The following is a 26886-nucleotide window of genomic DNA, read 5'->3' as shown; positions in this document are numbered from 1 at the left end:
GTTCATGATGTTATTTAACTCAATATATCCTAAATGTAATCATATATATCCTAAATTAATCAGCATGTGATCAATGTTAAAAACGTTTTTAAATTTATCTTGATTGTTGAAAGTTATACAGATGTACCCATTTTTTCCTCACTGAACCACTCTAGCCCGTCCCCTCCTCCCCACCAGGCCTTCACCACACCATTGTCTGTGCCCATGGGTTATGCATATATGCATACAAGTTCTTCGGTTAATCTCTTCCCATCCACCGCCACCTTCCCTCTGAGATTCGTTAGTCAGTTCCATGTTTCTATGTCTCTGGATCTATTTTGTTCATGTTTATTTTGTCCTTTAGATTCTACATGTGCGTGAGATTGTGTGATACTTGTCTTTATCTGACTGGCTTATGAGATATTTTATATCCTTTCTGTCATTCTGAATCTTTGTGATCCAGTGCTTATCTCACATTTACATCATATCTCAGTTGGGACTAGCCACACTTCAGGAGCTCAAGAGCCGCGTGTGGCTAATGGTCCACACTGGGCATACAACACAGCTCTAGACAGTGAAAGGCATGGAGATCAGTGGGAAGAAACAGAAGGGTTGTCAGATGTGCATTTTAGAAAGATGGTGTTGACAACCATGTGGAGGACACATTTTCCAAAAAGGGACGAATGAAGGCAGAGAAGCCAGAGAGAACGTTTTTGCACATGGCTGGTAAGACTGGGAATGGGTCAATCCTTATGGAAAGCAATTTGGCAATACTAGCAGAATTACAGCTGCATAGACTTTCTGATTCTGCAGTTAAGGGTAGGAGGGAGCCTTTCACACTTCTAAATTTGAACCAGGAAACATAATACCTATCCAAACAATAAAATGTAAAATTAAATATATTTAAATTTTTAAAGAGACTGTGTTGACATAGCTCAGGCAAGAGGTCCTGAGGCCCTGAAGTGAAGTGGTCAATAGGCAAGAAGGATTGTCGCATAAGTGACTTAGGTGTTTAGAGCTAATTGATAGGTTGCTTATGGGACAAAAGAGAAGATTCTAGATTTCTGACTTGAGTGGATAAGTGGTATATCATTGATTGAACTGTGCAGTCTAGGAGAGAAAGCATGGACTTTGGAGGGAGTCGGATAAGGATAGGAAGGTGAATCCAGGCAAAAGGCCTGTAAAGGTAAAGTGAAAGGTGCTAAAAGAACCAAGTGAAGATGGCATTAGAGATGCTAAGAAAGCAGAGTTTTGGGGACACAAAGAATGAAATACAGAAGAGAGTCTGTTGAGGTTAATTAACCTCATGAAGGACACTGATGAGAAGAGGAGTACTGGGGGTGAGGCAGGAACCTCCTACAGTGGGCTGAGCCGGCAATTGGATAGAGGAGAGTCCATTTCTTCATGTTGCCCATGCAGGGAAAAGAACTCAGTAGGAACCAGTGATGGAGAGTTGGGAAGACTTTTGTTGCTATTGGTATTATTATTAAAATTGAAGAAATTGTATTGTGGGCAATATGCTCCTTGTTTCTGATTTCTTTGGAGGTATATATACTGACACACACCCCTCAAGTGTATTCCTACGCCATTAAAGCCTGACCTAAAGGAAAAATGAAAAAAAAGTGTAACAGCAGCGAAAGCAAAAGCCCCAGCCAGACTTCCTTCTTTTGTGAAAACAGCAGTGCCCTCTGGAGGCAAAAATGCATCTTGTCCTGGGACTTTAAGATTGGACTGAACTTGCTGTTTTTCCTGACGTGGAAGAATAGTGCTCTGATGCTGTAGATAGCTGCACAAATTTTTTTTCTATTGCAAAGGCATTACAAATCATTTCAGAGGCCTATTGGCAACTCTGTGGACAACAAGTGCAGACTACTGTGTCAGTAAGAGTTTTCATTTCCACCTATTAGATAGAAAATCATCAAAATAGTTTTTATAGAGTTTCTGATTTTTATCCAGATATTCCCCTTTCTTTTTTTAAAATATATTTTATTGATTTTTTATAGAGAGGAAGGGAGAGGGATAGAGAGTTAGAAACATCGATGAGAGAGAAACACCGATCAGCTGCCTCCTGCACACCTCCTACTGGGGATGTGCCCACAACCAAGGTACATGCCCTTGACCGGAATTGAACTCGGGACCCTTCAGTCCGCAGGCCGACGCTCTACCCACTGAGCCAAGCCAGTCAGGGCTCCCCTTTCTTATTAGATCAAGAATTTATCACAAATTCAGTACACACACCCTTGACAGGAATAACTACAGCCCTTTCTTCAAACACTCTCCAGGGTTCTTCATGTTCACACAGAAGGCTGGTTTTTCCTCATTGTTTTTTTTTTTTAATGCTGTGTTCAGTCTTATGACTTGGTATCATTCTCCTCTTCTAATTGTAAAAACCTGTTCCACCCTTCAAGCTCTTGTTCTAGTCTCACCTCCATAAAGCTCTCCCTGCTGTAGCCTGTATGTCTCTTTCCCTTCCCTGAACTGCCATTATAGTTTCAATTGGAACCTCATGTAAAAAATAGAAGGTAAACAGTAACTATGGCAGCAAAACAATAGTGCCTTTTCACTAGTAAAACTAAAACCGACTCATGACCAGAAATCATCATGTTTAGTTTTCCTATGGTGCGTTCTTACCAAATTCCCTAAGACTCGGGTCTGTGCTTATTGCATCCTTTGTATTCATTCCTAGAAGTGGACCACCGTATTTGGGAACAGCAGTCTATGCTTGGAAAAGCAAAACATTTGAAGGGTACAAACATTTGAAGACCCCAGAGTCCTAGAGGATGGAGCTTTCTAAGGTAAAAGTACTTATATATAAACATAGATGAATCTTGAACTTTGATCAGCACATGAATAGTTCCTCCCATAATAGCAAGAAATCTGGGTCTTCAGTTTGGTATCAATAGCCCAATTAAAATTTCTCCTTGTACCATGTGAGACACAGGGAATCCAGAATATGCTAATCTAATCACCAGAGGCAGCCTGAGGATGGATCATATGTAAAAATGGGACCTCGATATCATTTTGATTCTGTCTACTTATTCAGCAATTCTGCTTTTGCTCGATGTGGGGAGGGAGGGAGGAGGATTATGGAGGAAGAAGAAAAACAAAGAAATAGAGAAAAGACACCTCATTTGTTCAACCATAAAATTCTACATTCAGGCTTGTGTCATGAAATAAACAATTGAAAGTGGTCCCTTACTGGTAGATGGGGAGGTGTAACTGATGAGGCTCATATCCCCCATGTTTTCTGTTCTGTCTAGAAAAACCCACAAGCCTTTGGAAATTGGAGGCCTATCTGAAAGTTTTGGTAATTTGGGCTGTGACCTTTGGGCCTTTGCGTGTGTTAATCTCTAACCCTTCATCTCATCCTGAATCAGAAGTGCATTGATTGGCCTCTAGGAAGTGGGGTAGGGTTAATGTTTGCTAGGACACTTAGTATTTCAAGTATTTCAGGCGCACAGATTAAACAAATGAGCAAACATGTAGGTGTTCCCCTTCCCCTCAAACCCAGAGCTTTTAGCAGAGTATCTGTTGCTTTGTGATTATTAGGCTGTATCTGCTATCAATAATCTGTAGTCATTCGGTTTCAGTTTTTTTAAAACAACTCTCATTTTTCCCAGGGTGCTGGAGCAGCAGCTTACAATGAGAAATCAGGTAGGATCACCTCACTCTCAGACTTGTTTCAGAAAGTCTTTACTCATATCTGTCCTCAGTAGATAAAGGGGAATGCAGAAGGAGACTGTCTTCCCTGCAAGTGTTCAGGTGTGTAATTGCAGGACCTGTGGCAACTTGGACTGTGCATCAGAAGAGGGACTGCTTCAGGGGCAGTGTGCATCAGCAGACACGTTCTCTTAGGGCTCCCATTGATCCCTTTCTTTGCCCACAAGATGTCAGACTCTTCTGACCACAGCCCTAAAAATTGATCAGAAGAGGTGACCAACTGATCGTCCCTGGCTCAACAAGGGCTGTAAGAGCCAAATGGAACCTTCCTAATCTCAAGGGTGGCCCACTTGAGATTTTCTACCAAAGCACAGGCCAATTGAATCTGGCTGCTGCATGCTACTTCTTTTATTTATTTATCTTTTTATTTTTTAAAATAGTTAACAGTAATACAGGTGTTTCCTTTTTCCCCCCTTTTTGCCCCCCTCCACCCAGCCCTTGCCCCACCCCACACTATTGTCTGTGTCCATGGGTTATGCATATATGCATGCGGCTGCTTTTAGATAATTGAAGCCATCAGAGGTCTTTCTAGGTGGCTGAGATTAGAAATATGGTTGAAGCCCTAACCAGTTTGGCTCAGTGGATAGAGCATCGGCCTGCAGACTCAAGGGTCCCGGGTTTGATTCTGGTCAAGGGCATGTACCTTGGTTGCGGGCACATCCCCAGTGGGGAGTGTGCAGGAGGCAGCTGATCAATGTTTCTCTCTCATCGATGTTTCTAACTCTCTATCCCTCTCCCTTCCTCTCTGTAAAAAATCAATTAAATATATTTTTTAAAAAAAGAAAGTGCTAAAATCATCTTCACAGACTTCCCAGACTTAAAAAAATTTAAAAAAAAGAAATATGGTTGAAGTAAAATATAATTAATTACCACATTTTACCTATTTTAGGGCACATAGTTTTTCACATCTGTTAAGTTAAAACTACTCTATCAACCAGTAATGTGCCATGTTTTAATTGGCATTGTTTTTCCTTGCTCAGTGGCATTTAATAATGATGTCTTAGATTCCATGAAATACAGACACAGGTTAGGTTCTCATAGAAGCAGAAACTGAGATGGAGTTAGGAATGCAAAAAGGTTCAGAGAAAGGAAAAGGGATGAAACCAGATTGGGCAGGTGGAGCCATCAGACTGCAGCCTGAGCTTTCCCTTTAGGGGAGTCCCACATTGGACATAAGTGGCCTTGGTCAACCACTGATGGGGGGCCACCCTGAGAATAGTGTGACCCTGGCTGGAAAGCCAAAATGGACCCTGAGGGGCTAACAACTGGAGGCTGTCAGCTAACCGTATTCCCTCCTTCATCACCACCTTGAATGGGGATCTGAACAGCACAGCTTCTTTTCTGCCACATACAGTAAGTAATTTTTAGTCAATTGGCCTTAATTCCACCAAAATTGTTCCATGAAACTAGAGTATGATGTTCCGCCCATTTGGTGGACCATGCCCCCCACAGAGCATCCTTGACCAATGACTGATAGGACGTTGGATGAATATCCCAGCTCCTTTCCCTTCTGGTGGTATTACTCTGAGACACACTGTCCCCCAGTGGAATTATGCTTAATTTGCTTCATAACACATCCTTCCCTTTTCTGTCTTACTTTCCCACTCTGCCCTCCCATCTCATGCCCCTGGTATTTTCTAGGATCAACTCCCAAACAAACTTACATTCAAATCCTTATCTCAGAGCCTGCTTCTAAGAGAGCCCAGACTGAGGCACTAAGACTAAGCAAACAAGTTACCAATAAAGCCTCCACTTATTTTTGACTCATAATTAAATCCTTTCCAATATTTGTGCCTTAAGCATGGTTCTTCCGAAACCCACCAGTTTAATGCAGACTTAAAAATTCATGCGCCTCCATTCGCATAGTTTTCTTACCACCATCATTGTATCATGGTAGCGTAGCTACCACTTATGGAGTATTTACTGTATGCCAGACACAAGACTAAGTACTTTATGGATGATTTACCATTGAAAACTCTTGGACATTCTTGGTCTAATTACATATCTACGTGAGAAAGAATCAGGAAGAGGAGTAGAGGGAGTTCATCTCTCTTTTGTATATGGGACACTCAGTTTTCTTTTTTTTTTTCTTTTTTTTTTTTTTCTTTTTTTATTGCTTAAAGCATTACAAAGGGTATTACATATGTGTCCTTTTTTTTTTTCCCCCCGCCCTTGACAATACCCCGGCTTCCCCTACCCCCCAGTGTCTTATGTCCATTGGTTATGCTCATATGCATGCATACAAGCCCTTCAGTTGATCTCTTAACCCCCTCCCTCCAGCCCCCCAATCCTCCCCGGCCTTCCCGCTGCAGTTTGACTATCTGTGTGAGGCAGCTCTGCCTCTGTATCTATTATTGTTCAAAAGTTTATAATGGTCTCTATTATCCATGAATGAGTGAGATCATGTGGTATTTTTCCTTCATTGACTGGCTTATTTCACTTAGCATAATGCTCTCCAGCTCCATCCATGCCGTTGCAAATGGTAAGAGTACCTTCTTTCTTACAGCAGCATAGTATTCCATCGTGTAGATGTACCACAGTTTTCTAATCCATTCATCTACTGATGGGCATTTAGGCTGTTTCCAGATCTTAGCTATGGTGAATTGTGCTGCTATGAACATATAGGTGCATATATCCTTTCTGATTGGTGTTTCTGGTTTCTTGGGATAAATTCCTAGAAGTGGGATCACAGGGTCAAATGGGAGTTCCATTTCCAGTTTTTTGAGGAAACTCCATACTGTCTTCCATAGTGGCTGCACTAGTCTACATTCCCACCAGCAGTGCACAAGTGTTCCTTTTTCTCCACATCCTCTCCAGCACTTGTTGTTTGTTGATTTGTTGATGATAGCCATTCTGACAGGTGTGAGATGGTACCTCATTGTTTTTTTTTTTTTTTTTTTTTTTTTTTTTACGTTGTGGGAAGATTTTATTTTTTTTATTTTTTTTTTATTTTTTTTTTTTTTTATTTTTTTTTATTTTTTTTTTATTTTCCTCTTAAAGTATTACAAAGGGTATTACATAAGTATCCTTTTTCCCCCCCCCCCGCCCTTGACAAACCACTACCCTCCCTTACCCCCCAGTGTCTTATGTCCATTAGTTATGCTTATATGCATGCATACAAGTCCTTCGGTTGATCTCTTACTCCCCTCCCTCCTGCCCCCCAACTCTCTCTGGCCTTCCCACTGCAGTTTGACAATCAGTTTGAGGCAGCTCTGCCTCTGTATCTATTATTGTTCAAAAGTTTGTAATGGTCTTTATTATCCATGAATGAGTGAGATCATGTGGTATTTTTCCTTCATTGACTGGCTTGTTTCACTTAGCATAATGCTCTCCAGTTCCATCCATCCTGCCCCCCAACTCTCTCTGGCCTTCCCACTGCAGTTTGACAATCAGTTTGAGGCAGCTCTGCCTCTGTATCTATTATTGTTCAAAAGTTTGTAATGGTCTTTATTATCCATGAATGAGTGAGATCATGTGGTATTTTTCCTTCATTGACTGGCTTGTTTCACTTAGCATAATGCTCTCCAGTTCCATCCATGATGTTGCAAATGGTAGGAGTTCCTTCTTTTTAACAGCAGCATAGTATTCCATCGTGTAGATGTACTGGTACCTCATTGTTGTTTTGATTTGCATTTCTCGGATGATTAGTGACTTTGAGCATGTTTTCATATGTCTCTTGGCTTTCTGAATGTCCTCTTTTGAAAGGTGTCTATTTAGATCCTTTGCCCATTTTTTGATTGGATTGTTTATCTTCTTTTTCTTAAGTTGTAAGAGTTCCCTATAAATTTTGGAGATTAGGCCCTTATCAGATATGACGTTGGCAAATATGTTTTCCCATGCAGTGGGTTTTCTTGTTGTTTTGTTGATGGTTTCTTTTGTTGTGCAGAAGCTTTTTATTTTGATGTAGTCCCATTTGTTCATTTTCTCTTTAGTTTCAACTGCCCTAGGAGCTGTATCAGTGAAGAAATTGCTTCGGCATATGTCTGAGATTTTGTTGCCCTTGGATTCTTCTAGAATTTTTATGGTTTCCTGTCGTACATTTAAGTCCTTTATCCATTTTGAGTTTATTTTTGTGTATGGTGTAAGTTGGTGGTCTAGTTTCATTTTCTTGCATATATCTGTCCAATTTTCCCAACACCATTTGTTGAAGAGACTATCTTGGCTCCATTGTATGTTCTTGCCTCCTTTGTCAAATATTAATTGAGCATATTGGTTCGGGCCGGGGACACTCAGTTTTCTGATGTGAAGTGGAATTACATTCTTTTCAAAGGAACTTTTGACCATTTCTTGATTTTTTTTTTTTTTAATCTCTCCTTTTCCAGAGACTGACATTCTTGGAGAAAACGATAGTTGGCAAATACCCATTAATCACAATGACTTTAAAATTTTAAAAAATAATGAGAGTCAGCTGTGTGAAGTCCTCCGGAATAAATTTGGCTGTGCCTCTACCCTCGTCTCTCCAGCCCAGGAAAGTAATAGTGAGTCTCAGCAAGTCTTCAGAAAAAGGCTGACTCCAGGACTAGAGCTATCTGTCTGGAAGGGTGATCTCACCAGACACGCTGTTGATGTTGTGGTGAATGCAGCCAATGAAGAACTTAGACATGGAGGAGGCCTGGCGCAGGCCCTGGTGAAAGCCGGCGGCCAACAAATCCAAGAGGAGAGTGATCTGTATATTTCCAGATACGGTAAAATACCAACTGGTGGGATAGCTGTCACAGGACCAGGGAAACTTCCCTGCAAATGCATTATCCATGCCGTTGGGCCTCGGTGGGTGGCGTGGGATAGAGGGAGATGTCAAGCTGATCTGCGAAGAGCCATAGAAAATATTCTGGATTTTGTCACCGCTGGCAATCTATACCCTGAGACAGTAGCAATTCCAGCCCTGAGCTCTGGGATTTTCCAGTTCCCTCTGGATTTGTGTACACGGATCATTGTGAAAACTATCAGGCATTATTTCCAAGGGAAACAACTGGCCAGTAATTTAAAAGAAATTCATCTGGTAAGCAATGAAGACCCCACTGTTGCTGCCTTTAAAACTGCTTCGGAAAACGTTCTAGGGAATAATGAGCTGGGGTCCTCAGTGAGTCAGGGAGCCATCCTTCCTTCCAATACGATGGTTGTGAGTCAGAGAGCCATCCTTCCTTCCAATACGATGGTTGTGAACAGCATGACTCTTCAGATTGTTCAAGGCCACATTGAACTGCAGCAGGTAAGTCTTCGTTCTTATTCTCTTGCACTGCCAAAGGGGATCCCTGAACTGTTTATTACCTATCAAGTACGTTTTGAGTATAAACTATTTCAAACACTGTTTAATCTTGTTAAGGTTAAGAGTATGGACTTTAGGGACAGGCCATCTGGATTTGAATACTAGCTGTCCCATTTACTAGCAGGGTGACATGAATCTAGTTACTTTATCTTTGGGCCCTCAGTTTCCTCACCTGGAAAATGATGATAATCATAAGACTTATATCTTTGAGTTAGAATTAATACACATAAAATGCTTAGAATCAATTTTGGCACATGACAAGTATTTATAACTATTATTGCTATTATTCTTAGGCACCATGAGGAAATAAAACAATCTTTGATTCCAAGGAACTTATAATCTGTTACACTCTTTTTATGTTAAAAAAAATTCTCTATTTGAAAAATCTCATTGGGAGACAAACCATCTGAACATTTCTGAAGCAACCTACCAATAGTAAACAATGTATTCATTAATACAATGAATTCATAATATTTAAAAGTATGTCAATTTTGTGACAAGAGTGTGGTGGACCAAGAAAAATTACTTCAGAAGATGTGTGTTTTGGATATGATCTCAAGTTATGATAGATATGAATTGGCAGGAGGTGTGGCCTGGTTGTTAGAATGACTTGATTAGAAAGACACGGAGAATAATAGATAGAAAATAATGGGCTGGACCAGGTGGAGCTGTAAGTTGTATTCTGAGTATATGGCTCTGTGCCAGGGGCCATGAATGATACAAAGTGTGACTTAGCATTTAGCCAGGATTCCTTGGGCACAAAGGAGAAGGCTCTGGCAGGAAGGGGAGGGAGTCAGGGTGACAGTGAATTTAAGTATTTCTGGGTTAGTGCAGCGCCCCTGTTAGGTATAGAGTACCTTGAGGATGGGGATCATGGCTGTTCATCTCTGTAACCCCAAAGCCTAGTCTGGGCCTGATTCTAGGTGTTGAGCAAATTATTGATGAATAAGTGAAGGAGGAAGCAGGTAGCAGGAACTGCAACAGAGAATTATTTTTCTTTTCTGGATCAATAATGTCACACTTAAGACTCCTGTGGCTGCAATCAAATAGACTTAATCATACATGAAAAAATACCATATACTGCCTGCAAGACAATTAGAATGAAGATTGAGGGGTTCCCCACAAAATGCGATACAGTCAAACCTCGGTTCTTGAACAATTCGGTTCTAGAACAAGTTGTTCATGAAAAATGTCTTGGTTGTCAAACAGAACTTAGGTTCTAGAACTCTCTCATGCTGATACATGTATGATCAGTCACACATCTCTCAGGTGACAAACAAAGAAGAGATTGCATGAGTATGAGTCAGTTTGCTGCTAAACCTTGAGATATTAACATCTCAGGAAATTGTACTGTCTTTATTTCGTGTATTTTTTTTGTTTTGTTGCTGCTTATTAAACTAGAGGCCTGGTGCACGAAATTCTGCGGTGGGGGGCGGGGGGGGGCGTTCCTCATCAGCCCGGCCTGAGCCCTCTCTCACAGACTGTGAGCCCTCAGGGGATGTCCCTGAGGATGTCAGTCGGACATCCTTAGGGCTGCTGCAGAGGCGGGAAAGGCTCCCACCACCTCTGCTGCACTCTCCAGCCGTGAGCCTGGCTTCTGGCTGAGCAGCGCTCCCCCCGTGGGAGCACACTGACCAACAGGGAGCAGCTCCTGTGTTGAGCATCTGTCCCCTGGTGGCCAGTGCACATCATGGCAACTGGTTGTTCTGCTGTTCGATTGATTTGCATATTAGCTTTTTCATATATAGGATATGTACAGTAAATCTCATGGGTTCTAAGAAAGTTAGTGATAGCAGCAAAATAAAAAGAAAGTAGTGAGAACAACAATAGAACTTAGACATATACTGTATATAAGAAACAGGAAATCATTTGGGGGTCTGGAACAGATTAATTTAATTTACATTATTTCTATTGGGAAAAATGATTCAGTTTTCAAACTGCTTCTTGAACAGTCTTCTGGAATGAATTAAGTTCAAGAACTGAGGTTCCACTGTATTTATTTGATATCATTAATATGTCCATTTAAAATTAAAGTGAAAACATCCTTGTTAAATAACTTTTCATTTAACTAAAATTTTATTGTATTTATTTATTGCCAAAAACATTAGGAACCTTAAAATTTAAAAAGGAAGCAGTACCCCCAATGCCCCCAAATTGCAAATTCTGGTTGTACTTTCAAAGTGAAGCATTCATTAACATCTATGAGAAATACATAAGTTACCCCCAAAGGGAGCCAAAACCATCAAGATGATTTAGGGGGACTTGGGCATGAGGGAGAAAAAGGATACAACCCTGTTAGCACAGTTTTTAGAGTTAACTAGGTGATATTACTTAAAATACAGCCCAGGTGAATATACAGTCTCTTTTTTTTTTTTTACAGAGAGGAAGAGAGAGGGAGAGGAAGATAGAAATTTCAATGATGAGAAAGAACCATTGATTAGCTACCTCCTATATGCCCCACACTAGGGATGGAGTCCGCAACCCGGGCATGTGGCCCGACCGAGAATCAGACCGTGGCCTCCTGGTTCATAGGTTGATGCTCAACCACTGAGCCACACTAGCCAGGCTCTACAGTCTATTTCTGAAAGGACAGATGAAAAACTGATAAAGTGATTGCCTGTAGGATAGGTGGGTGAGTGGGGATAGGGGGACCCCACCAAGATGGAGGCCTACTTTTCACTGAAGACTTTTTTGTCTCATTTGTACTTTCTTTAACTATGTACTACTCACCTTTAAACAAAAAAGGAGGTGAAAATTTCCTGAGAAATTTTATTTCCACTCTGTTTAAAACAAAACAGAAAATTCACACAAAATTAGCAAAAAGAGATGACAGTGGGGCAAGGAATGAAACCATTCATTGATAAAGCTTAAAATAAATCACAGGGAATGCTCAGAATCTGGGAATGTGGGAGGGATAAGCCAGCAAGGGGCTGATAGATGTTTGCAATAAAAATTGTACCATCAACACACTTTGTCTAATTACTGAATAGGATAAACAGACTAATCAAATGATCACATTTTGGAAATATGAGTTTCTATCCATTATTAAATGATATTTTTGTGGACTTAGGATCTTCAGAAGTATTTTTCAAAGCTCTTCAGGGAAATAAAGACTTAAATTAGTAATTGAACAAAAAGTAATTTAAAAAGGAATCCTGTCCATTTTTTCCCTTTTCAGACGGATGTAATTGTCAATTCTGTAAGTCCACCTTTTAGGTTTGGAGATGGTCCTGTGTCGAAGTCAATTCTACAACGAGCAGGACATGAAATAGAAGAGGAATTTCACAAAAACAGGAAGCAGAAATCTCAGGATTCCCAGTTGGTAGTGTCCACAAAAGGATTTAAATTGTCCTGTCCGTGTGTATTCCATGTGTTGTGGCTTTCAACATATTCTGACCGAGATCTGGTAAGCTCAAAATAAATTTATCTTTATATTGCCAAAACCAGTTTGGCTCAGTGGATAGAGCGTCAGCTTGCGGACTGAAGGGTCCCAGGTTCGATTCTGGTCAAGGGCATGTACCTTGGTTGCGGGCACATTCCCAGTAGGAGATGTGCAGGAGGCAGCTGATCGATGTTTCTCTCTCATCGATGTTTCTAACTCTCTATCCATCTCCCTTCCTCTCTGTCAAAAAATCAATAAAATATATTTTAAAAAAAAATTTATGTAACTTGAAAGTCTGTGTAGTCTTTGTTGAATTTCCATCATATCATTACATTAATGAAATATTATCAGGTTGTATAATCCCCATTTTCTACTACTCCTGTGAAAATTTGAAATAACTGAATAACTTTTGTTGTCTTTTTTGTTGTTGTTGTTAATTCTTACCCGAGGATATTTTTCCATTGATTTCTTTAGAAAGAGTGGAAGGGAGGGGAAGAGACAGGGAGAAAGAAACATTGATGTGAGAGAGACACATCAATTGGTTGCCTCCCACACGCACCCTAACCAGGGCCAGGGATCAAGCCTGCAACCTAGGTATGTGCCTTGACCAGAATCGAACCCAGAACCCTTCAGTCCACAGGCCAGCGCTCTATCCACTGAGCCAAATCGGCTAGGGCTGTTGTTGTCTTAATAAGTTATCTTAAGAACTTTAATCTAAAATATAACCTAACACATGTCTAAATTTTAAATGGGTTTACCGCAGATAGGCACAGAAACATCCATCTGCCCACCTATTCACCTCACCACACTGTACCCTGTAGGCCTTTTCCTAAGTGGTCCTGGGAGTCAGCCTCTCTCTGTTTCCTTCCAACTGTTAAATTCCAGGAGGACCTGGATTTCCCTTCTAGCGCCATTCTTGTTAGATCTATTCCCTTTGGTGTCTTCCTACCTGCCTTTGTCTATCTGTTTTGTCACCATTTCCAGTTCTTTCTTGGCTAGAGGGCCCTGTAATCCCTATCATCTCTATTTATCAGTTTTCCAAGGTCCTTACACGGACAACCTTCTTGTATTAGTATTCATTTGGATATTGAAACATTGATAGAAAGTTTAAATCTGCCAAATATACTAGTACTTCTCAAGGAGAAATACATGGCAGACCTTAAAAGACTTTGAATAAATGCTGCTTATTCCTTTTAACCTTTACCTCCTTTATTAAACTCCCAAGAGCTCTTTATGTTGACCTGGAAGTGACAGATGAGTGGGGATAAACTGATGATTGGCTCTCTGACCTGGGCAGGTCAGCAAGACTACATAAGCTGGGAGAAATCATGGTGCCCAAAGGTCCTGAATAGCACAAAAAGGACCAATTACTTCAGCTTCTTCAGCCTTTTCATTTTTCATCATTTAACCTTATAGCTGTAATGGGTTCCCTATGGAGTGGGACTTTGTCTGCCCTCTGAGGAGGCATGGACATGACCCTGAGGGAGAGTGGAGATTAACATTGTTAAATATGGGCAGGATCAAGGGGTAAGTGAAATCTTATTTTTGACTTGAAGGCTGATCTTAAAATTGTGTTTTTTTCTACAGCTATTGAAACATGCAGTGAACGAGTGTTTGCAAAAATGCCTTAAACTAAATCTAACTTCCATTTCCTTTCCTGCTCTTGGGGCTGGAGGCATTGGTATTGAGGACAATAAAGTAGCACAGATTATGTGTGAGGAAGTTTTAAAATTTGCCCAACATCGTCCTGGAAAACAACTAACTATAAAGTTTGTGATCCTTTTTGAAGACCAGCACATATACAAGGTAAGTTAATATCTTAGAAATGTCCTACAGTTCATTCATTCATTCATTCAACATCTGTTTAGTATCCATGTAAGCTGTATGGCATGGTGATTTTTCTAATTTAGTGAAACTTAACTTTTGTAAATTGTCCACCTCAGACCTTCCTGTATTAGTATGAGACATTGGAATGCCATTAGAGAAACCATGTTTAACCCACTACCTCGCTTCACTCTTTTCCTTTGTTGGCACTTATTCTTCCCTCTGGTCCTTAAAGGTAAGCGAACCCCTAATTTCAGTGTAGGGTCCTATGCCCCTCTCTCTTCTTTCTTCTTCTAAGAACACAACTATTCTTAAATTTCTGCCATAACTTCTGCAGAGTCCTATCTTCTGAGTCAACTTCAGATCCACATCACCAACCCTCTCTTATTTCCACTTAGATATCAAACTGTCATCTTAAATCCAACATATTTAAAGCAAATTCTTTGTCTTTTCCTCTCCAATCAATCAACATTCTTGGGCAAGTCCTTAGCTTTAATATAGGGGTAATAACCACCATCTTCGGGAGCTGTTACTTGTAAAACACTTAAATACATGTAAAACACTTAAAACAGTACCTCATGTACAGTAAGTCCTCTATGAAGATTAGTTGTTATATTAACTGTAATGGGCTACTGTTCTGCCCTTAGAGTACTATCTTTTTTGCTTCATTCTCACTTAGCTGGCATTTTCCAAAAGGACTTTAATGATGTTAGAAAGACTAAAAAAGAAATTCAAGGAGTTAATACATGTAAAACACTTAAAACAGTACCTCATGTACAGTAAGTCCTCTGAAGATTAGTTGTTATATTAACTGTAATGGGCTAAGGTTCACTGAGTTCTGAACTGAATACTAAATTAAGTGAATTGTTTGTTACCTTTTCTCCAATTAGATTAGTTTTTTAACAGTAAGGGCGTATCTGACTACTTTTGCCATGTCCCGAGTACTGTCCTCAAATTCATCCTATTCTTTCCTAACTCACTTATGGTTGGCTTCAGAGGGAAAGCAGCTGTGGTGTAGGGGAGTGTGTCTATGTGTCTGAGTGACTCTTTTGATTTCACTTCATCTCAGCTTTTTGTTTTTGAGTGGCCAGATCAGCTGAGTTTCTCACATGTGAATAGGTCACGGACATATTCAGCATAATTAGTATATATTGCTGTACTGTTCTGCCCTTAGAGTACTATCTTTTTTGCTTCATTCTCACTTAGCTGGCATTTTCCAAAAGGACTTTAATGATGTTAGAAAGACTAAAAAAGAAATGAGGTAAGGTACAGCACCTTACACTAGGTTTTGAAGGCATAGGTTTCTGATTCTGTCGACAGCAGCATTGATGTGCTAGTGCGATTTCCCCGGCATGTGTCTGGGTTCTGGGTATAAAGGGCCTTCTGAGGGCCTGGCCCAGGGCGTGGCTCTGAACATTAGTCCTCTTTCCCACCCCCAGCCTGTCTCTATGTGGGTGGTTGCCATTTTATCTCCTTGTACAGGAAAACAGACATAGTTCCAGCTTGCTCTTTCCTGGAACAAGTGTAAAGGTTCGTATTCCTTTTGCTGCCTGACTAGACACAAGGAGGTTTGTAGTGTTGGCTGATTTCCCCTGCTGACTTCAAACGATCTATGTGACACCACTGAAGGTGGAGGTGAGAGGATACGTGAACAATGGGCTCTTGTAAGCCAATATCAGCCAGTGCCAGCATACCACTGTGTCTCATTCACAGAACATGGTGGTGAATTACCCCATGAAATAGCTCGCCTTCTTGATAAAATGAATCATCCTGTCCTTCAAATGAAATTCACCAGTTCCCGCGAAGCAGAGGACTATAATTGGGCCCTGGGTATATCTTTGAACTATTCATGAAGTACCCGATCCCTACAAGAATTAACCATGTCTAGAAAAGAAAGTTCATTCTTTCCAACCTATAGTAAAAGTGTACATGGCAGTTCAACAAAAGTAGAAAGACTGACCACAGTCTGAGGGCTAATAATAAAAATAGCTGCTGTGTATTACATCAGCCAAGTACTGTGCTAAGAAGCTGTCTCATTCCATTCTCCCTCCTAAACCTGCGGTGAAACCACTGTTGTCATCTCCACTTTACAAATGAAAACTACACACAGCTAGTCAAATGGCCAAACCAAGACTCCAACCTGGTCTGTCTGTCCCAAAAGCCTGTGTTCTGAACCACTAAAGAAAAACAGAACAAAATAAATGGAGAGATGACACATCTCTCAGTTCTGTAACTCAAAGGAGAGGATGATCTTACACAGTAACTGACACTATACCCTAACATGGACCATTCCATACAGGTTTATTTCCATACATTACATCCATGTGGAGGCATGATGTGTGTGCACACATGTATACCCTCTGGCCTTCTGATAAATACATCTTTGCTTCCTAAATAAATCTTTCATTGAGGGGTGTGTGTTCAGAAAGATCAGAGGGCAACTTACACATTTCTCACAGGGGCCTTACCTACAGGGGCAAGTCCCTACATTTCAGAAAATGGATTTGTCAGACATCCAGAGTTGACCTGACTCAGGATGACCAGCCTACACTACACTCACAATAAGGTGATACTTAACATTCAGTGAGTAATACTTCCCAGCTGACTGAAATGCTTGTGTTCACCAGTATTTCATGGTGATAAAGGGTCCTGGTTGGAGCCGAATATCTGTAAAAGGTGATGGATAGTTGTTCATTTGGTTATTTAACAAATATTTATTGTGTATCTACCTTGTGCCAGACAGTATGTCTCAGAATAAGGAACACACTGGTAGCACCCTTCACTTTAGGCATTGGTCATTTGTGGACAGAGCTGGGAAGACTTCCAAATTCCACTTTTCCAAACTTCTTAGAGACCATCTGCTTGGTATCCACACATTCTTCTAAGTTATTGCTGCTGGTTAAGTTATAGATTTCTTTCCAATTTAATTCGAAAGCCTTGCCTAATGGATTTCTCATCCTGAAACACATACTGACATTTAAAGGGACTTTGGGGGAGAGCTGATTTTTATCCATTTTGTGTATGGCAGCTATTCTTAATCTATTTATCAGCAGATAATATTATCTCATTTGTTTTATTTCCAAGTTCTTGGACAGGGAGTGCAGGGAAGTTCCCCATAATTACCTCTCCAGGTACAAAATATGGTAAGATGGAGGGCCTTTGGCTCTGGAAATAGAAGCTACAAATATAATTTGTGAAGAAAAATGGCCTACAGATTAGGAAATTTTATAAGTTCAGATGCCAAGCAAAATCTCGTTTTCACCTCATTATTTACCATCTTTTCCATGAAGTAACTACTGCCAATTGTATCAACTTTAAAAAAGGAAGATACTGGATATGGTAATTCGAAACTCTAGGAGAGATGAGCTTCTTTAAAATAGACAAATGTCTTCTATGTGCCAGATACAATATTAAGCATTTTAAAGGAATTGATCATTTATTCAATCTACAGAAAAGGCAATGTGTGTATAACTTTTTAAAGATAAATTTGTGTTTTATTAACTACGAGAGCATCTGTCTATTGGTTTTCTTTCCATTTTTCCTAACCTTGGTTCTCGTACATGTTCTAACAGATTGTGGTGCTGCACTTGTTATGCCCCAAGATTTTCCTACAGGCTGCTTTAGATTTGTGGCAGTGGAAATGGGGACTCTCAGAGTGGATGAGGTCAAGTGTGGTGTGTACAGGCAGAGGGAGGGCTTTTGATGACAATGACTAAAATCCCTTGCTCTGCTCTGTTTTGCTTCTTGTAGGCTTTCAGCACTGCAATGGAGAAGATTAAGTCCAGGCTCCCCAACAATTACAGTGGTGAGTAAGAAATTTATGGAGCTAGAAGCAGCTTCTCCCACCCTAGGCTCATTCTATTCTTGATCATCTAAACTAATGGAAGGGAGGAGAAGAAGAATAAAGAAGCCAAATATATCTCATTGTGCTCCTGCTTAGATACCAACCTGCTCTATATCTGGCCATGTTCTTGTTCAGTCCAGTTTTATGATATGAGCAGAGTGAGGCAAGGTAGCATTAGGTAATTCACAGTGTGGATAGTTCATTTACAAATGCCATCTATAATTTTTTTCTAAGAAAAAGTTCTGCCCTTCACAAACTGACTTAGCCAGCACTCTTTTTGCTCTGAATAAGCAAAGATTTAAATGGAGTTACTCTGTAATAATTATAAAAAACACATCTCAGGAATAACAGATAACAATAAATGGATTAACCCAATGCTATCCAAGCCTAAGTAATCACTAGGATCATGATGAGAACTTTAAAAAGCAAACATACCAACAAGGATATGTGTAAGCCCCAACTCTACACATTCTGATTCAGGAACTCTGGGTCTTGGGCCAAGCATGTATATTTTTCAATGCCCCCTAATCAATTTTGATTCGGAAGCAGGTTTGGGGATCACTGAACTAAACCAATCCTGGTTGTTGGGGGCTGGAGAATGTTTACCTCTGTCTTATAACTACATTTCTTTTTTTTTTTTTTAATATATTTTTATTGATTTCAGAGAAGAAGGGAGAGGGAGAGAGAGATAGAAACATCAGTGTAGAGAGAGAGTCCTTGATTGGCTGCTTCCTGCACACCTCATACTGGGAGGCAACCAATCTGTCTCTCTCACATTAATGTTTCTCTGTCCCACTCCCTTCCATTCTCTCAAAAAATCAATAGAAAAATATCCTTGGGTGAGGATTTAAAAACAAAAAAACTAATAGACAAAAAAAAGATAATGATCTCAGGTAACCAAGGAAAAGTTAAACTATTTAACTTTAGTGATCTGAACAATGTAGTTACCTAGAACAATTCTTCTTTCTTGATGATAATGGATTAAAGAAGTATCAACACATGTTTTTATTTTCCCCTAAAAAGTAATGTAAGCTCCCAAGCAGAAGAAGGGTTCAAAAAAAAGTATGCCTCCAATTTAAGAAACACCCCCCACCCCACATACACACACACACACACACACACACACACTTCTTAGTGTTGTATAAGACATTGACTTTGATTTTTACTCAGAGGAGGCCATCTTCTATTCCCCCCCACACACTTTGAAATCTGTCCTGATACTTCTCCATAGTCCCTGATACCACCCAACTGCTACATTACGTAAAATATGCTAATTACCACTATTATCCTGGGATCCCTTACTGGGAGGCAGAATTGTGTGAGCACTGGAATCAGACTGCCCACACCTACTAACTCCCTGGCCACCACCTACTAGTCCTAAAACCATGGGCAAGCTTCTTCATAACTCTGAGTTAGTGTCTTCATTTGTAAGACGGGGCTACTAATAGTACTAATAGTATCTCATTGGGTTGTGAGGATTGAATCTACACTAATAAAAGAGAAACATGGTAATTAGCGTACAACCGCTACCCTTTTCATTGGCTAATCAGTAAGTATATGCAAATTAACTGTCAGCCAAGATGGCGGCCGGCAGCCAGGCAGCTGGAAGCGAACATGAGGCTTGCTTGCTGCAGTGAAGGAGGAAGCCAACATTCCCCGCCTGACTTGCCAGCCTCTGAGCTGGCAATTTGAAACATTCTAACAAATATAGGCCGGGATCTCAGAGCTGGAGTTATACATTGTTTCGATTATAGAACGCTCAGCAGCGGAAGCCTCAGTGCTAGAGCCAGAGCTAAAGCTGGCCCAGAATAAAATTTAAAAAGAGAGAAAAAAAAGGAGCGGTTGGGAGCTTCAGTCAACAACCCCCAGCCTGAAAGCAGCCCTCAGCCCCTCACCCAGACTGGCCAGGCACCCCAGTGGGGACCCCCACCCTGATCCAGGACACCCTTCAGGGCAAACCAGCCGGCCCCCAGGCCTCTATCCTATATAGTAAAAGGGTAATATACCTCATAGCACCGGGATCAGCGTGACAGGGAGCAGCGCCCAAACCCCCTGATCGCCCTGTGACTCTGTGTGTGACAGGGTACGGCGTCCCAACCCCCTGATCCACCCTGCTCTGTGTGTGACAGGGGGCGGCGCCCCAACCTCCCCCCGCCCCCCCCACAGGCCCTGCTCTGTGTGTGACAGGGTAGAGCCATAACCTCCCCATCGGCCCTGCCCTGAGTGTGACAGTGGTGGCACCCCAAACCCCTGATTGGCCCTGCTCTGTGCGTGACAGGGTATGGAGCCCCAACCCCCCGATGGGCCCTGCTCTGTGCGTGACAGGGGGTGGTGCCGCAACCTCCCCATCAACCCTGCCTTGAGTGTGACAGGGGGCGGTGCCCCAACCCCCCAATCGGCCCTACCCTGCGCATGACTGAGGGTGGCATCGCAACCTCCCAATCCGCTCTGCTCTGTGCATGACAGGGGGCGGCGCCCCAACTCCCCAATCAGCCCTGCTCTGAGCCCGACAAGGGGCTGCACCTAGGGATTGGGCCTGCCCTCTGCCACCTGGGAGCAGGCCTAAGCCAGCAGGTCGTTATCTCCCGAGGGGTCCCAGACTGCGAGAGGGCACAGGCCAGGCTGAGGGACCCCCCCCCCCCCCCAGTGCACAAATTTTTGTGCACCAGGCCTCTAGTCCTATATAATAAAAGGGTAATATACAAATGAATCAAATTATGGAATGACTGATTGCTATGATGCACACTGACCACCAGGGGGCCCGACACTCAATGCAGGAGCTGCCCCTTGCTGATTAGTGCGCTCCCACAGGGGGAATGCCGCTTAGTCACAAGCCAGGCTGACGGCTGGCAAGTGGAGCAGTCCGCCTCTGCGGCAGCGCTAAAGATGTGTGACTGTGGCTTAAGCCCGCTCCCAGGAGTCAGTTGGACATTCCCTAGGGGCTCCTGGACTGCGAAAGGGTGCAGGCCGGGCTGAGCGACACCCTCCCACACACACCTGAGTGCACGAATGCCATGCACCAGGCCTCTAGTAAAATATATAAAGCTCTTAGAATAATGCCTAGAACATAGTAAGTGCTCAACTTACTTTTTCCCTTCAAAATGTTACTGAGATTCGTCCATGTAGCTAAATTTACTACATTCCATTGCTATAATAATATTCCATTGTTGAAGGGCATGCATTATTTCCAGTTCTTGAATGTGAACTTTCTTGTACACATCCTCTGATACACATGTGCCAGTGTTTTTCTAAATAATATAATTATAGGAGTGGTTGCTCCAATTTTACATCTATCATAAATACATAGGAGTTCCAGTTGCTCTGTGTCCTTCCCAACACTTGAGATTGTCAGACTTATGAATTTTTGCCAATATGGTGGGTAATTTTTCATGTCCCTGGTTACCAATGAAGAGAAACATCTTTTCACACATATAGGAGCCATTTGTGTTTCCTTTTCTGTGAATTCTTTTGCCCAGCTGGCTATTGGGTTGTTTCTTTTTATTAATGATTTGAGGGAATTCTTTATATATTTTAGGTGCTGCTTCACCTATAAATTCTCTCTCAACTGGTCCACCCCCCCCCCCCCCCCCCCCCGCCTTGCTTTTGGAATTTGGGTTCAGTGTCACCCTAATCCATCAGAGATTCTTCTTCTTGATATATATCTTTACTCCTTGTGGAGGGGGTTGCAGAGAGAGGTATACATGGGTGGGTTGGAATAAAATTCTGTTTCTTTTTCTGCTGGGATATACTGTGTCCAGCAGCAGGAGCTGCTAAGCTCCCAGTGCTTGTGGAGGGGCAAAATGTCCTGTCACACACAGATAAGATGTAAATAAGAATCGCAGGTAGTGGAATTATGGGTATTTCCTTCTTTCATTATACTTGGATAATTTTCTAATTTTTCAATAATAAACATCTATTCTTTTTATAATCAGGAATACATTTTTTAAAAAGAATTTTACTCTTTTAGCTCTGTTGCTTTCTGAGATGTTTGATTTTAAACCTGGGATTAGTAAGAGGTTGAGGAAAATCCCATGCAGCAGGAAATAATAGTTGGTCAAAATCCAGAGTGAGATCACAAGGTGAACTCATCTGTGAATTGGTAAATGCAACACAGAAGGGGCAGGACATGATAAACCCAACTCAGGGAAACTGTAAACCATACATTTAGATTTCCTTTATACCCAACACAGCTCTCAGACAAAGTACTTAATTGAAGCTGCTACAGCCAACAACAGTGACAATATCCTGGGGCAAACACTGGCCATGGTGTATTGTTCTGCTCTGGTTTAAAACCCACCTGTCTTCTGTGGTTGTTTATGACAGTCTTTTCAGTCCCCCAGGAGGTCAGAGGGAACCGAGAAAATGAACTAAAAGCTAAATCTCCTGCCATCCGTCTGATGGGCTCTAACCAGGAAAAAATGAGTGAGGCCGAAGAATGGATCCAAAGGATACTGACCCACCAGGATAAGCACATCATTGAGAATAATCATATCCTCTCCCTTGGAAAAAAGGAACATGACATTTTGTCTCAGCTTCAGAAAACCTCAAGGGTCTCTATCACAGAGACTATCAGTCCAGAAAAGGCAACTTTAGAGATTAAAGGAGCCCAGGCTGACCTCATTGAGGTGGTTATGAAAATTGAACGAATGCTGTGTGAAGTTCAAGAGGAAATAGCAAAAAAAAAGGAGCGAGCCCTTCGGAGCCTGGCAGGTGAGTAACTTACTATTTAGTTGGAAAGTCAGCTCTCCCAGCTGTCCTTTTGGGTGTGATTATGTATGTCTGTATGTGGATAAGAGAGAGAATGGAAGAGAAAAGAGAGCAAACTGTGCAGGTTCTGTGCTAGGCCATAAACTTTTATAACCATTTTGGGGCTCTGTTTCTACCAGCAGGGTTAATTATTAGTAAATGAACACACACACACACACACACACACACACACACACACACAATTGGATTCACTTATGATGACTTGGATTACCTAAGAGGCAATTACATGGAAAGCCTAGGGTAACCCACTCCTAGGCAGTGGGGGGAAAAGCACATCTCTAATTCTGCAGATGGAGCGTTCAAATGTAGACACATTCCACTGATTTTTTAAAATTGAGTTTTAGTGCATTTATCTGTTGCTGGAAACCTTAGGAACCCTAAAATTACTTACTTTGAGCCTTCTCACCAAAATAAGTTATTAAATGGTACTAGTAAGTACATGCAAACAGCACCCATTTAGTGGAGCAAAACTCCATCGGGATGTTGGGGAATTGAGGTCTGCAGAGATCCTTTTAACATAGTCCTAGAGCTAACAAGGAAATTATACCATTGGAAACACCACCTTAGGAGACAGAGGCTTATTTCATTCACTTATTCAGCTAATGAATATTGCATCTATGATATGTATCAAGCATTGTTCTAGGTGCTGAGGATACAGTAATAAAATAGACATTGTTTTCACTAAGAATCTAATTGGGGATTCTGAGAAGCAAGCAAGGTTAGTTAAGAAAGAGGGTGAAAGTGCTCTGGGAGCACCTAGGAGAGGCACCCTAACTAGACTTGTATGTTAGACAGATCACTGGTTGTAATGTGGAGAACGGACCTAGTACAGCAATTCAGATGCAGGATTTTAAAGGACACCTTATTTTCACCATGTGTTTATAAAAATTATTCAGGCTGAAATGGTCAAAATGAGTGGGAGTTTGCAGTAAATGTTGTATCCACATTCCACAGAAAACTCAGTGTCCAAAAACATGGACAAAAATCATATGCAAGAATGATGCCGAAACCGGTTTGGCTCAGTGGATAGAGCGTCAGCCTGCGGACTGAAAGGTCCCAGGTTCGATTCCGGTCAAGGGCATGTACCTGGGTTGCGGGCATATCCCCAGTGGGAGATGTGCAGGAGGCAGCTGGTCGATGTTTCTCTCTCATCGATGTTTCTAACTCTCTATCTCTCTCCCTTCCTCTCTGTAAAAAATCAATAAAATATATTTAAAAAAAAAAAAAAAAAGAATGAGACCCAAGATTGTGATTTCTACTTAGCTTTTAAAGTGTAATGTCTGTGAATATGTAAACTGACACTGATACCTCTCAAGAGAACAGGAGACAAAGAAATATTGATCTCCTGTAAAGCTTGTAGCATCACTTCAATTGCATTTATAAGGTTGAGCCCTCCTCCAGCTACTGGCAACTTAGCCATATACTAGTAAGTTCCTTGTTCTGCTGCAAAGGTGGCATTTTTAGTAGCTGATGACTAAGTTTCAGAGGTTCATACAGACTCATCCTCTCTTAACCAGATTAGGATCATCATTAACAAAATGGATAAATTTGAAATGAGCTCTTACTACAGAGAACATCACCTATCCATCAGAATAAAATTTAAATGGTAGAAGTTAGGCATCGCCTCTCTATTGTGTTGTTCTTTTAATCCTTCCTGGCAAGCTTTTCTGATAGCAAGAGTTTGTAGATTTTGAATCTCCAGTGCCCAGCCAGTGCCTGGCATGTAATAGTAATTCAGTAAATGTTTGCTGAACTCAAGTCAACTGGACTTAATACTATATTTCATCAATGTGAGCTATTGCTCTCCAGATTTAATTTAGAGTGTCTTCCTTTGAAATTTCCTGGCCTTTGAGTTCCTTTGCTATGGTGTTTTGTCCTTCCTGACTTCCAGATTTACAACTTGACCCTCTAGCGAGTTTCTCTGGATGTATCATCCTCTTTTTTACTTAAATTCAGCCCATTCCATTAGAAATGTGCTGGCTATTGGGTCATTTTAATACACTTGGTCTAAAGTCAAACTCAAACGGGGAGAAAGTAAGCCTTTTGGGGAATTTTCATTTTGTCCACCTGTGCGTTTAGTCCAATAAGGAGCTTCTTTGGACAATAACAGGTAGTCTCTTGAACTTAAAAAAGGAAGGAAGTTAAGGGAGAAAGGGAGGAAATACATGACACAATTTAGTCTTAATCTCCAAATTTTGCTCTTCTTGCTTGGGAGTGGCATATGAGTGATGTACATGCCAAATATTCTGCCTTGCCCCTTACAGAAGGCACTGGTGAAAGTCAGGTTTATAACTTGGACCTCTTTACTTATTAGCTGTGTGATATTGGGCAAGTCACATAACTGGGTTTTAATTTCCTTATTTGTAAAACTAGAGGCCCGGTGCACGAAATTCATGCAGGGGCGGGCGGGGGGAGGGGGGGTTCCCTCAGCCCGACCTGCACTCTCTTCAATCCGGGACCCCTCGGGGGATGTCCGACTGCCTCTCAAAATCTGGGACCACTGGCTCCTAACAGCTCGCCTGCCTGCCTGATCGCCCCTAACCCCTGTGCCTGCCTGCCTGATCACCCCTAACTACTCCCCTGCTGGCCTGATCGCCCCTACCCACCTCTGCCTTGCCCTGCACCCGGGACCCAGGATCCCCTCCTCTGGCCATCGCAGGCATCTGGGACCTGGGCTTCCCTCCCTCTGGTTGGCCGCGGGCACCCATGACCCTGGCCAGCTTCACCCAGGCCGGCCGCAGCCGCAGGGGACCGTGGACAGGTAGCTTTGCCCGGGCCACAGCCGCAAGTGCCCAGGTCCACAGGGTGGGTGGCTTGTCCCTCTCCTGGGCCGCAGCCCCAGCTGCTGGCACCTGGGACTGCGGGGTGGGCGGCTTGTCCCTCTCCCAGGCTGCAGCCTGGCTGGTCCCCATTCCTCTCTCGTGAGCTCATTTGTGCCTGGCTGGTCCCCATCCCTGTCTCCCAGTGTTGAGTGTCTAAGCAGTTCTGGCCCAAGGGCTGGAGGGCGTGATGACCATTTGCATATTAGCTCTTTTTTATATAGGATTGCCTCTCACAGAGCATTGAAAAAGTGTTTTGTGTTACTCATGTTTAGGACAGTGGACTGATCAGCAACCAATACACCAAGATGAAATGAAAGAAAATAAGTTTCTGAAATGTCTAATGCTTTCAACTCCAGAAATTCAAAATCAAAAGAAAGAGTTTGAAAACTGTGGCTTGCGGATTAAAAAGGTATATGTAATTAAAGGAAAGATTTGATTTGCCTTGCTATTAATCCATTTGTTCTATAGCTAAAAACAAAAACAAAAACACACAAACAAACAAAAAACACCTGTAAGCTAGCTGCTCATTTGACCGGGAGTCTCAGAAATAAGATGGAGAGGAGACTAGAGATGGGCAGATACCAAGGTATAGGAGGCAGAAATGATGTCAGGATATACAGAAGCATAGATCAAGATCCAGTTAAAAGGAGAGCATTATGCTAAGTGAAACAAGCCAGTCAATGAAGGAAAAATACCACATGATCTCACTCTTTCATGGATAATTAAGACCATTACAAACTTTTGAACAATAATAAATACAGTGGCAGAGCTGCCTCAAACTGATTGTCGGACTACAGTGGGAAGGCCAGGGAGGGTTGGGGGACAGGAGGGAGGGGAGTAAGAGATCAACCGAAGGACTTGTATGCACCCATATAACCATAACTAATGGACATAAGACACTGGGGGGTAAGGGAGGGCAGGGGCTTGTCAAGGGCGGGGGGGAAAAAAGGACACTTATGTAATACCCTTTGTAATACTTTAAGCGAAAAATAAAAAAAAAATTAAAAAAAAGATCCAGTTAAAAGCTGCCTAGGTTGATGCAAAATAAAAGGACTGGAATAGAACTTATCACACTGTGTTATTATAATTGTGTACCTATTTTTATCTCTTACTAAACTATGAGCTTTAAGAGGGCAAAGACAGTAAATACATTGTTGGCCATTTCATTAACAGTGGTTGTTCAGTGCATTTTTATTAAATGAATTTATCAAAGAAGGGGCAGGGAATTTTGGAGAGATAGAAATCAAGCTAGGAGAGGGCTGCGGCCAGGAGAGACCCCTAT

General features: G+C 41.7%; 1 protein-coding gene across 3 annotated transcripts in view; it reads left to right on the top strand.

Annotated features, from left to right (window-relative positions):
* Positions 1-26886, top strand: part of PARP9 (poly(ADP-ribose) polymerase family member 9) — a 34009-nt gene that overhangs the window by 1094 nt on the left and 6029 nt on the right. For all 3 annotated transcript variants that reach the window (XM_070406317.1, XM_070406316.1, XM_070406318.1), the window contains exons 2-9: positions 2666-2774; positions 3600-3633; positions 8022-8908; positions 12144-12371; positions 13935-14153; positions 17922-17976; positions 22348-22725; positions 25877-26013. In XM_070406317.1, the coding sequence (XP_070262418.1) occupies positions 2760-2774; positions 3600-3633; positions 8022-8908; positions 12144-12371; positions 13935-14153; positions 17922-17976; positions 22348-22725; positions 25877-26013 (1953 nt within the window). In that variant the 5' untranslated portion in view covers positions 2666-2759. The remainder of the gene's footprint in view (positions 1-2665; positions 2775-3599; positions 3634-8021; positions 8909-12143; positions 12372-13934; positions 14154-17921; positions 17977-22347; positions 22726-25876; positions 26014-26886) is intronic.

The sequence above is a fragment of the Myotis yumanensis genome, unplaced genomic scaffold, assembly GCF_028538775.1.
Source record: "Myotis yumanensis isolate MYYU_CA2020_CCGP unplaced genomic scaffold, mMyoYum1.0.hap1 SCAF_2, whole genome shotgun sequence".
Taxonomy (NCBI): Eukaryota; Metazoa; Chordata; class Mammalia; order Chiroptera; family Vespertilionidae; genus Myotis; species Myotis yumanensis.
The sequence above is the reverse complement of the archived record's forward strand: the minus strand, read 5'-3'. Positions and strand labels throughout refer to the sequence as shown.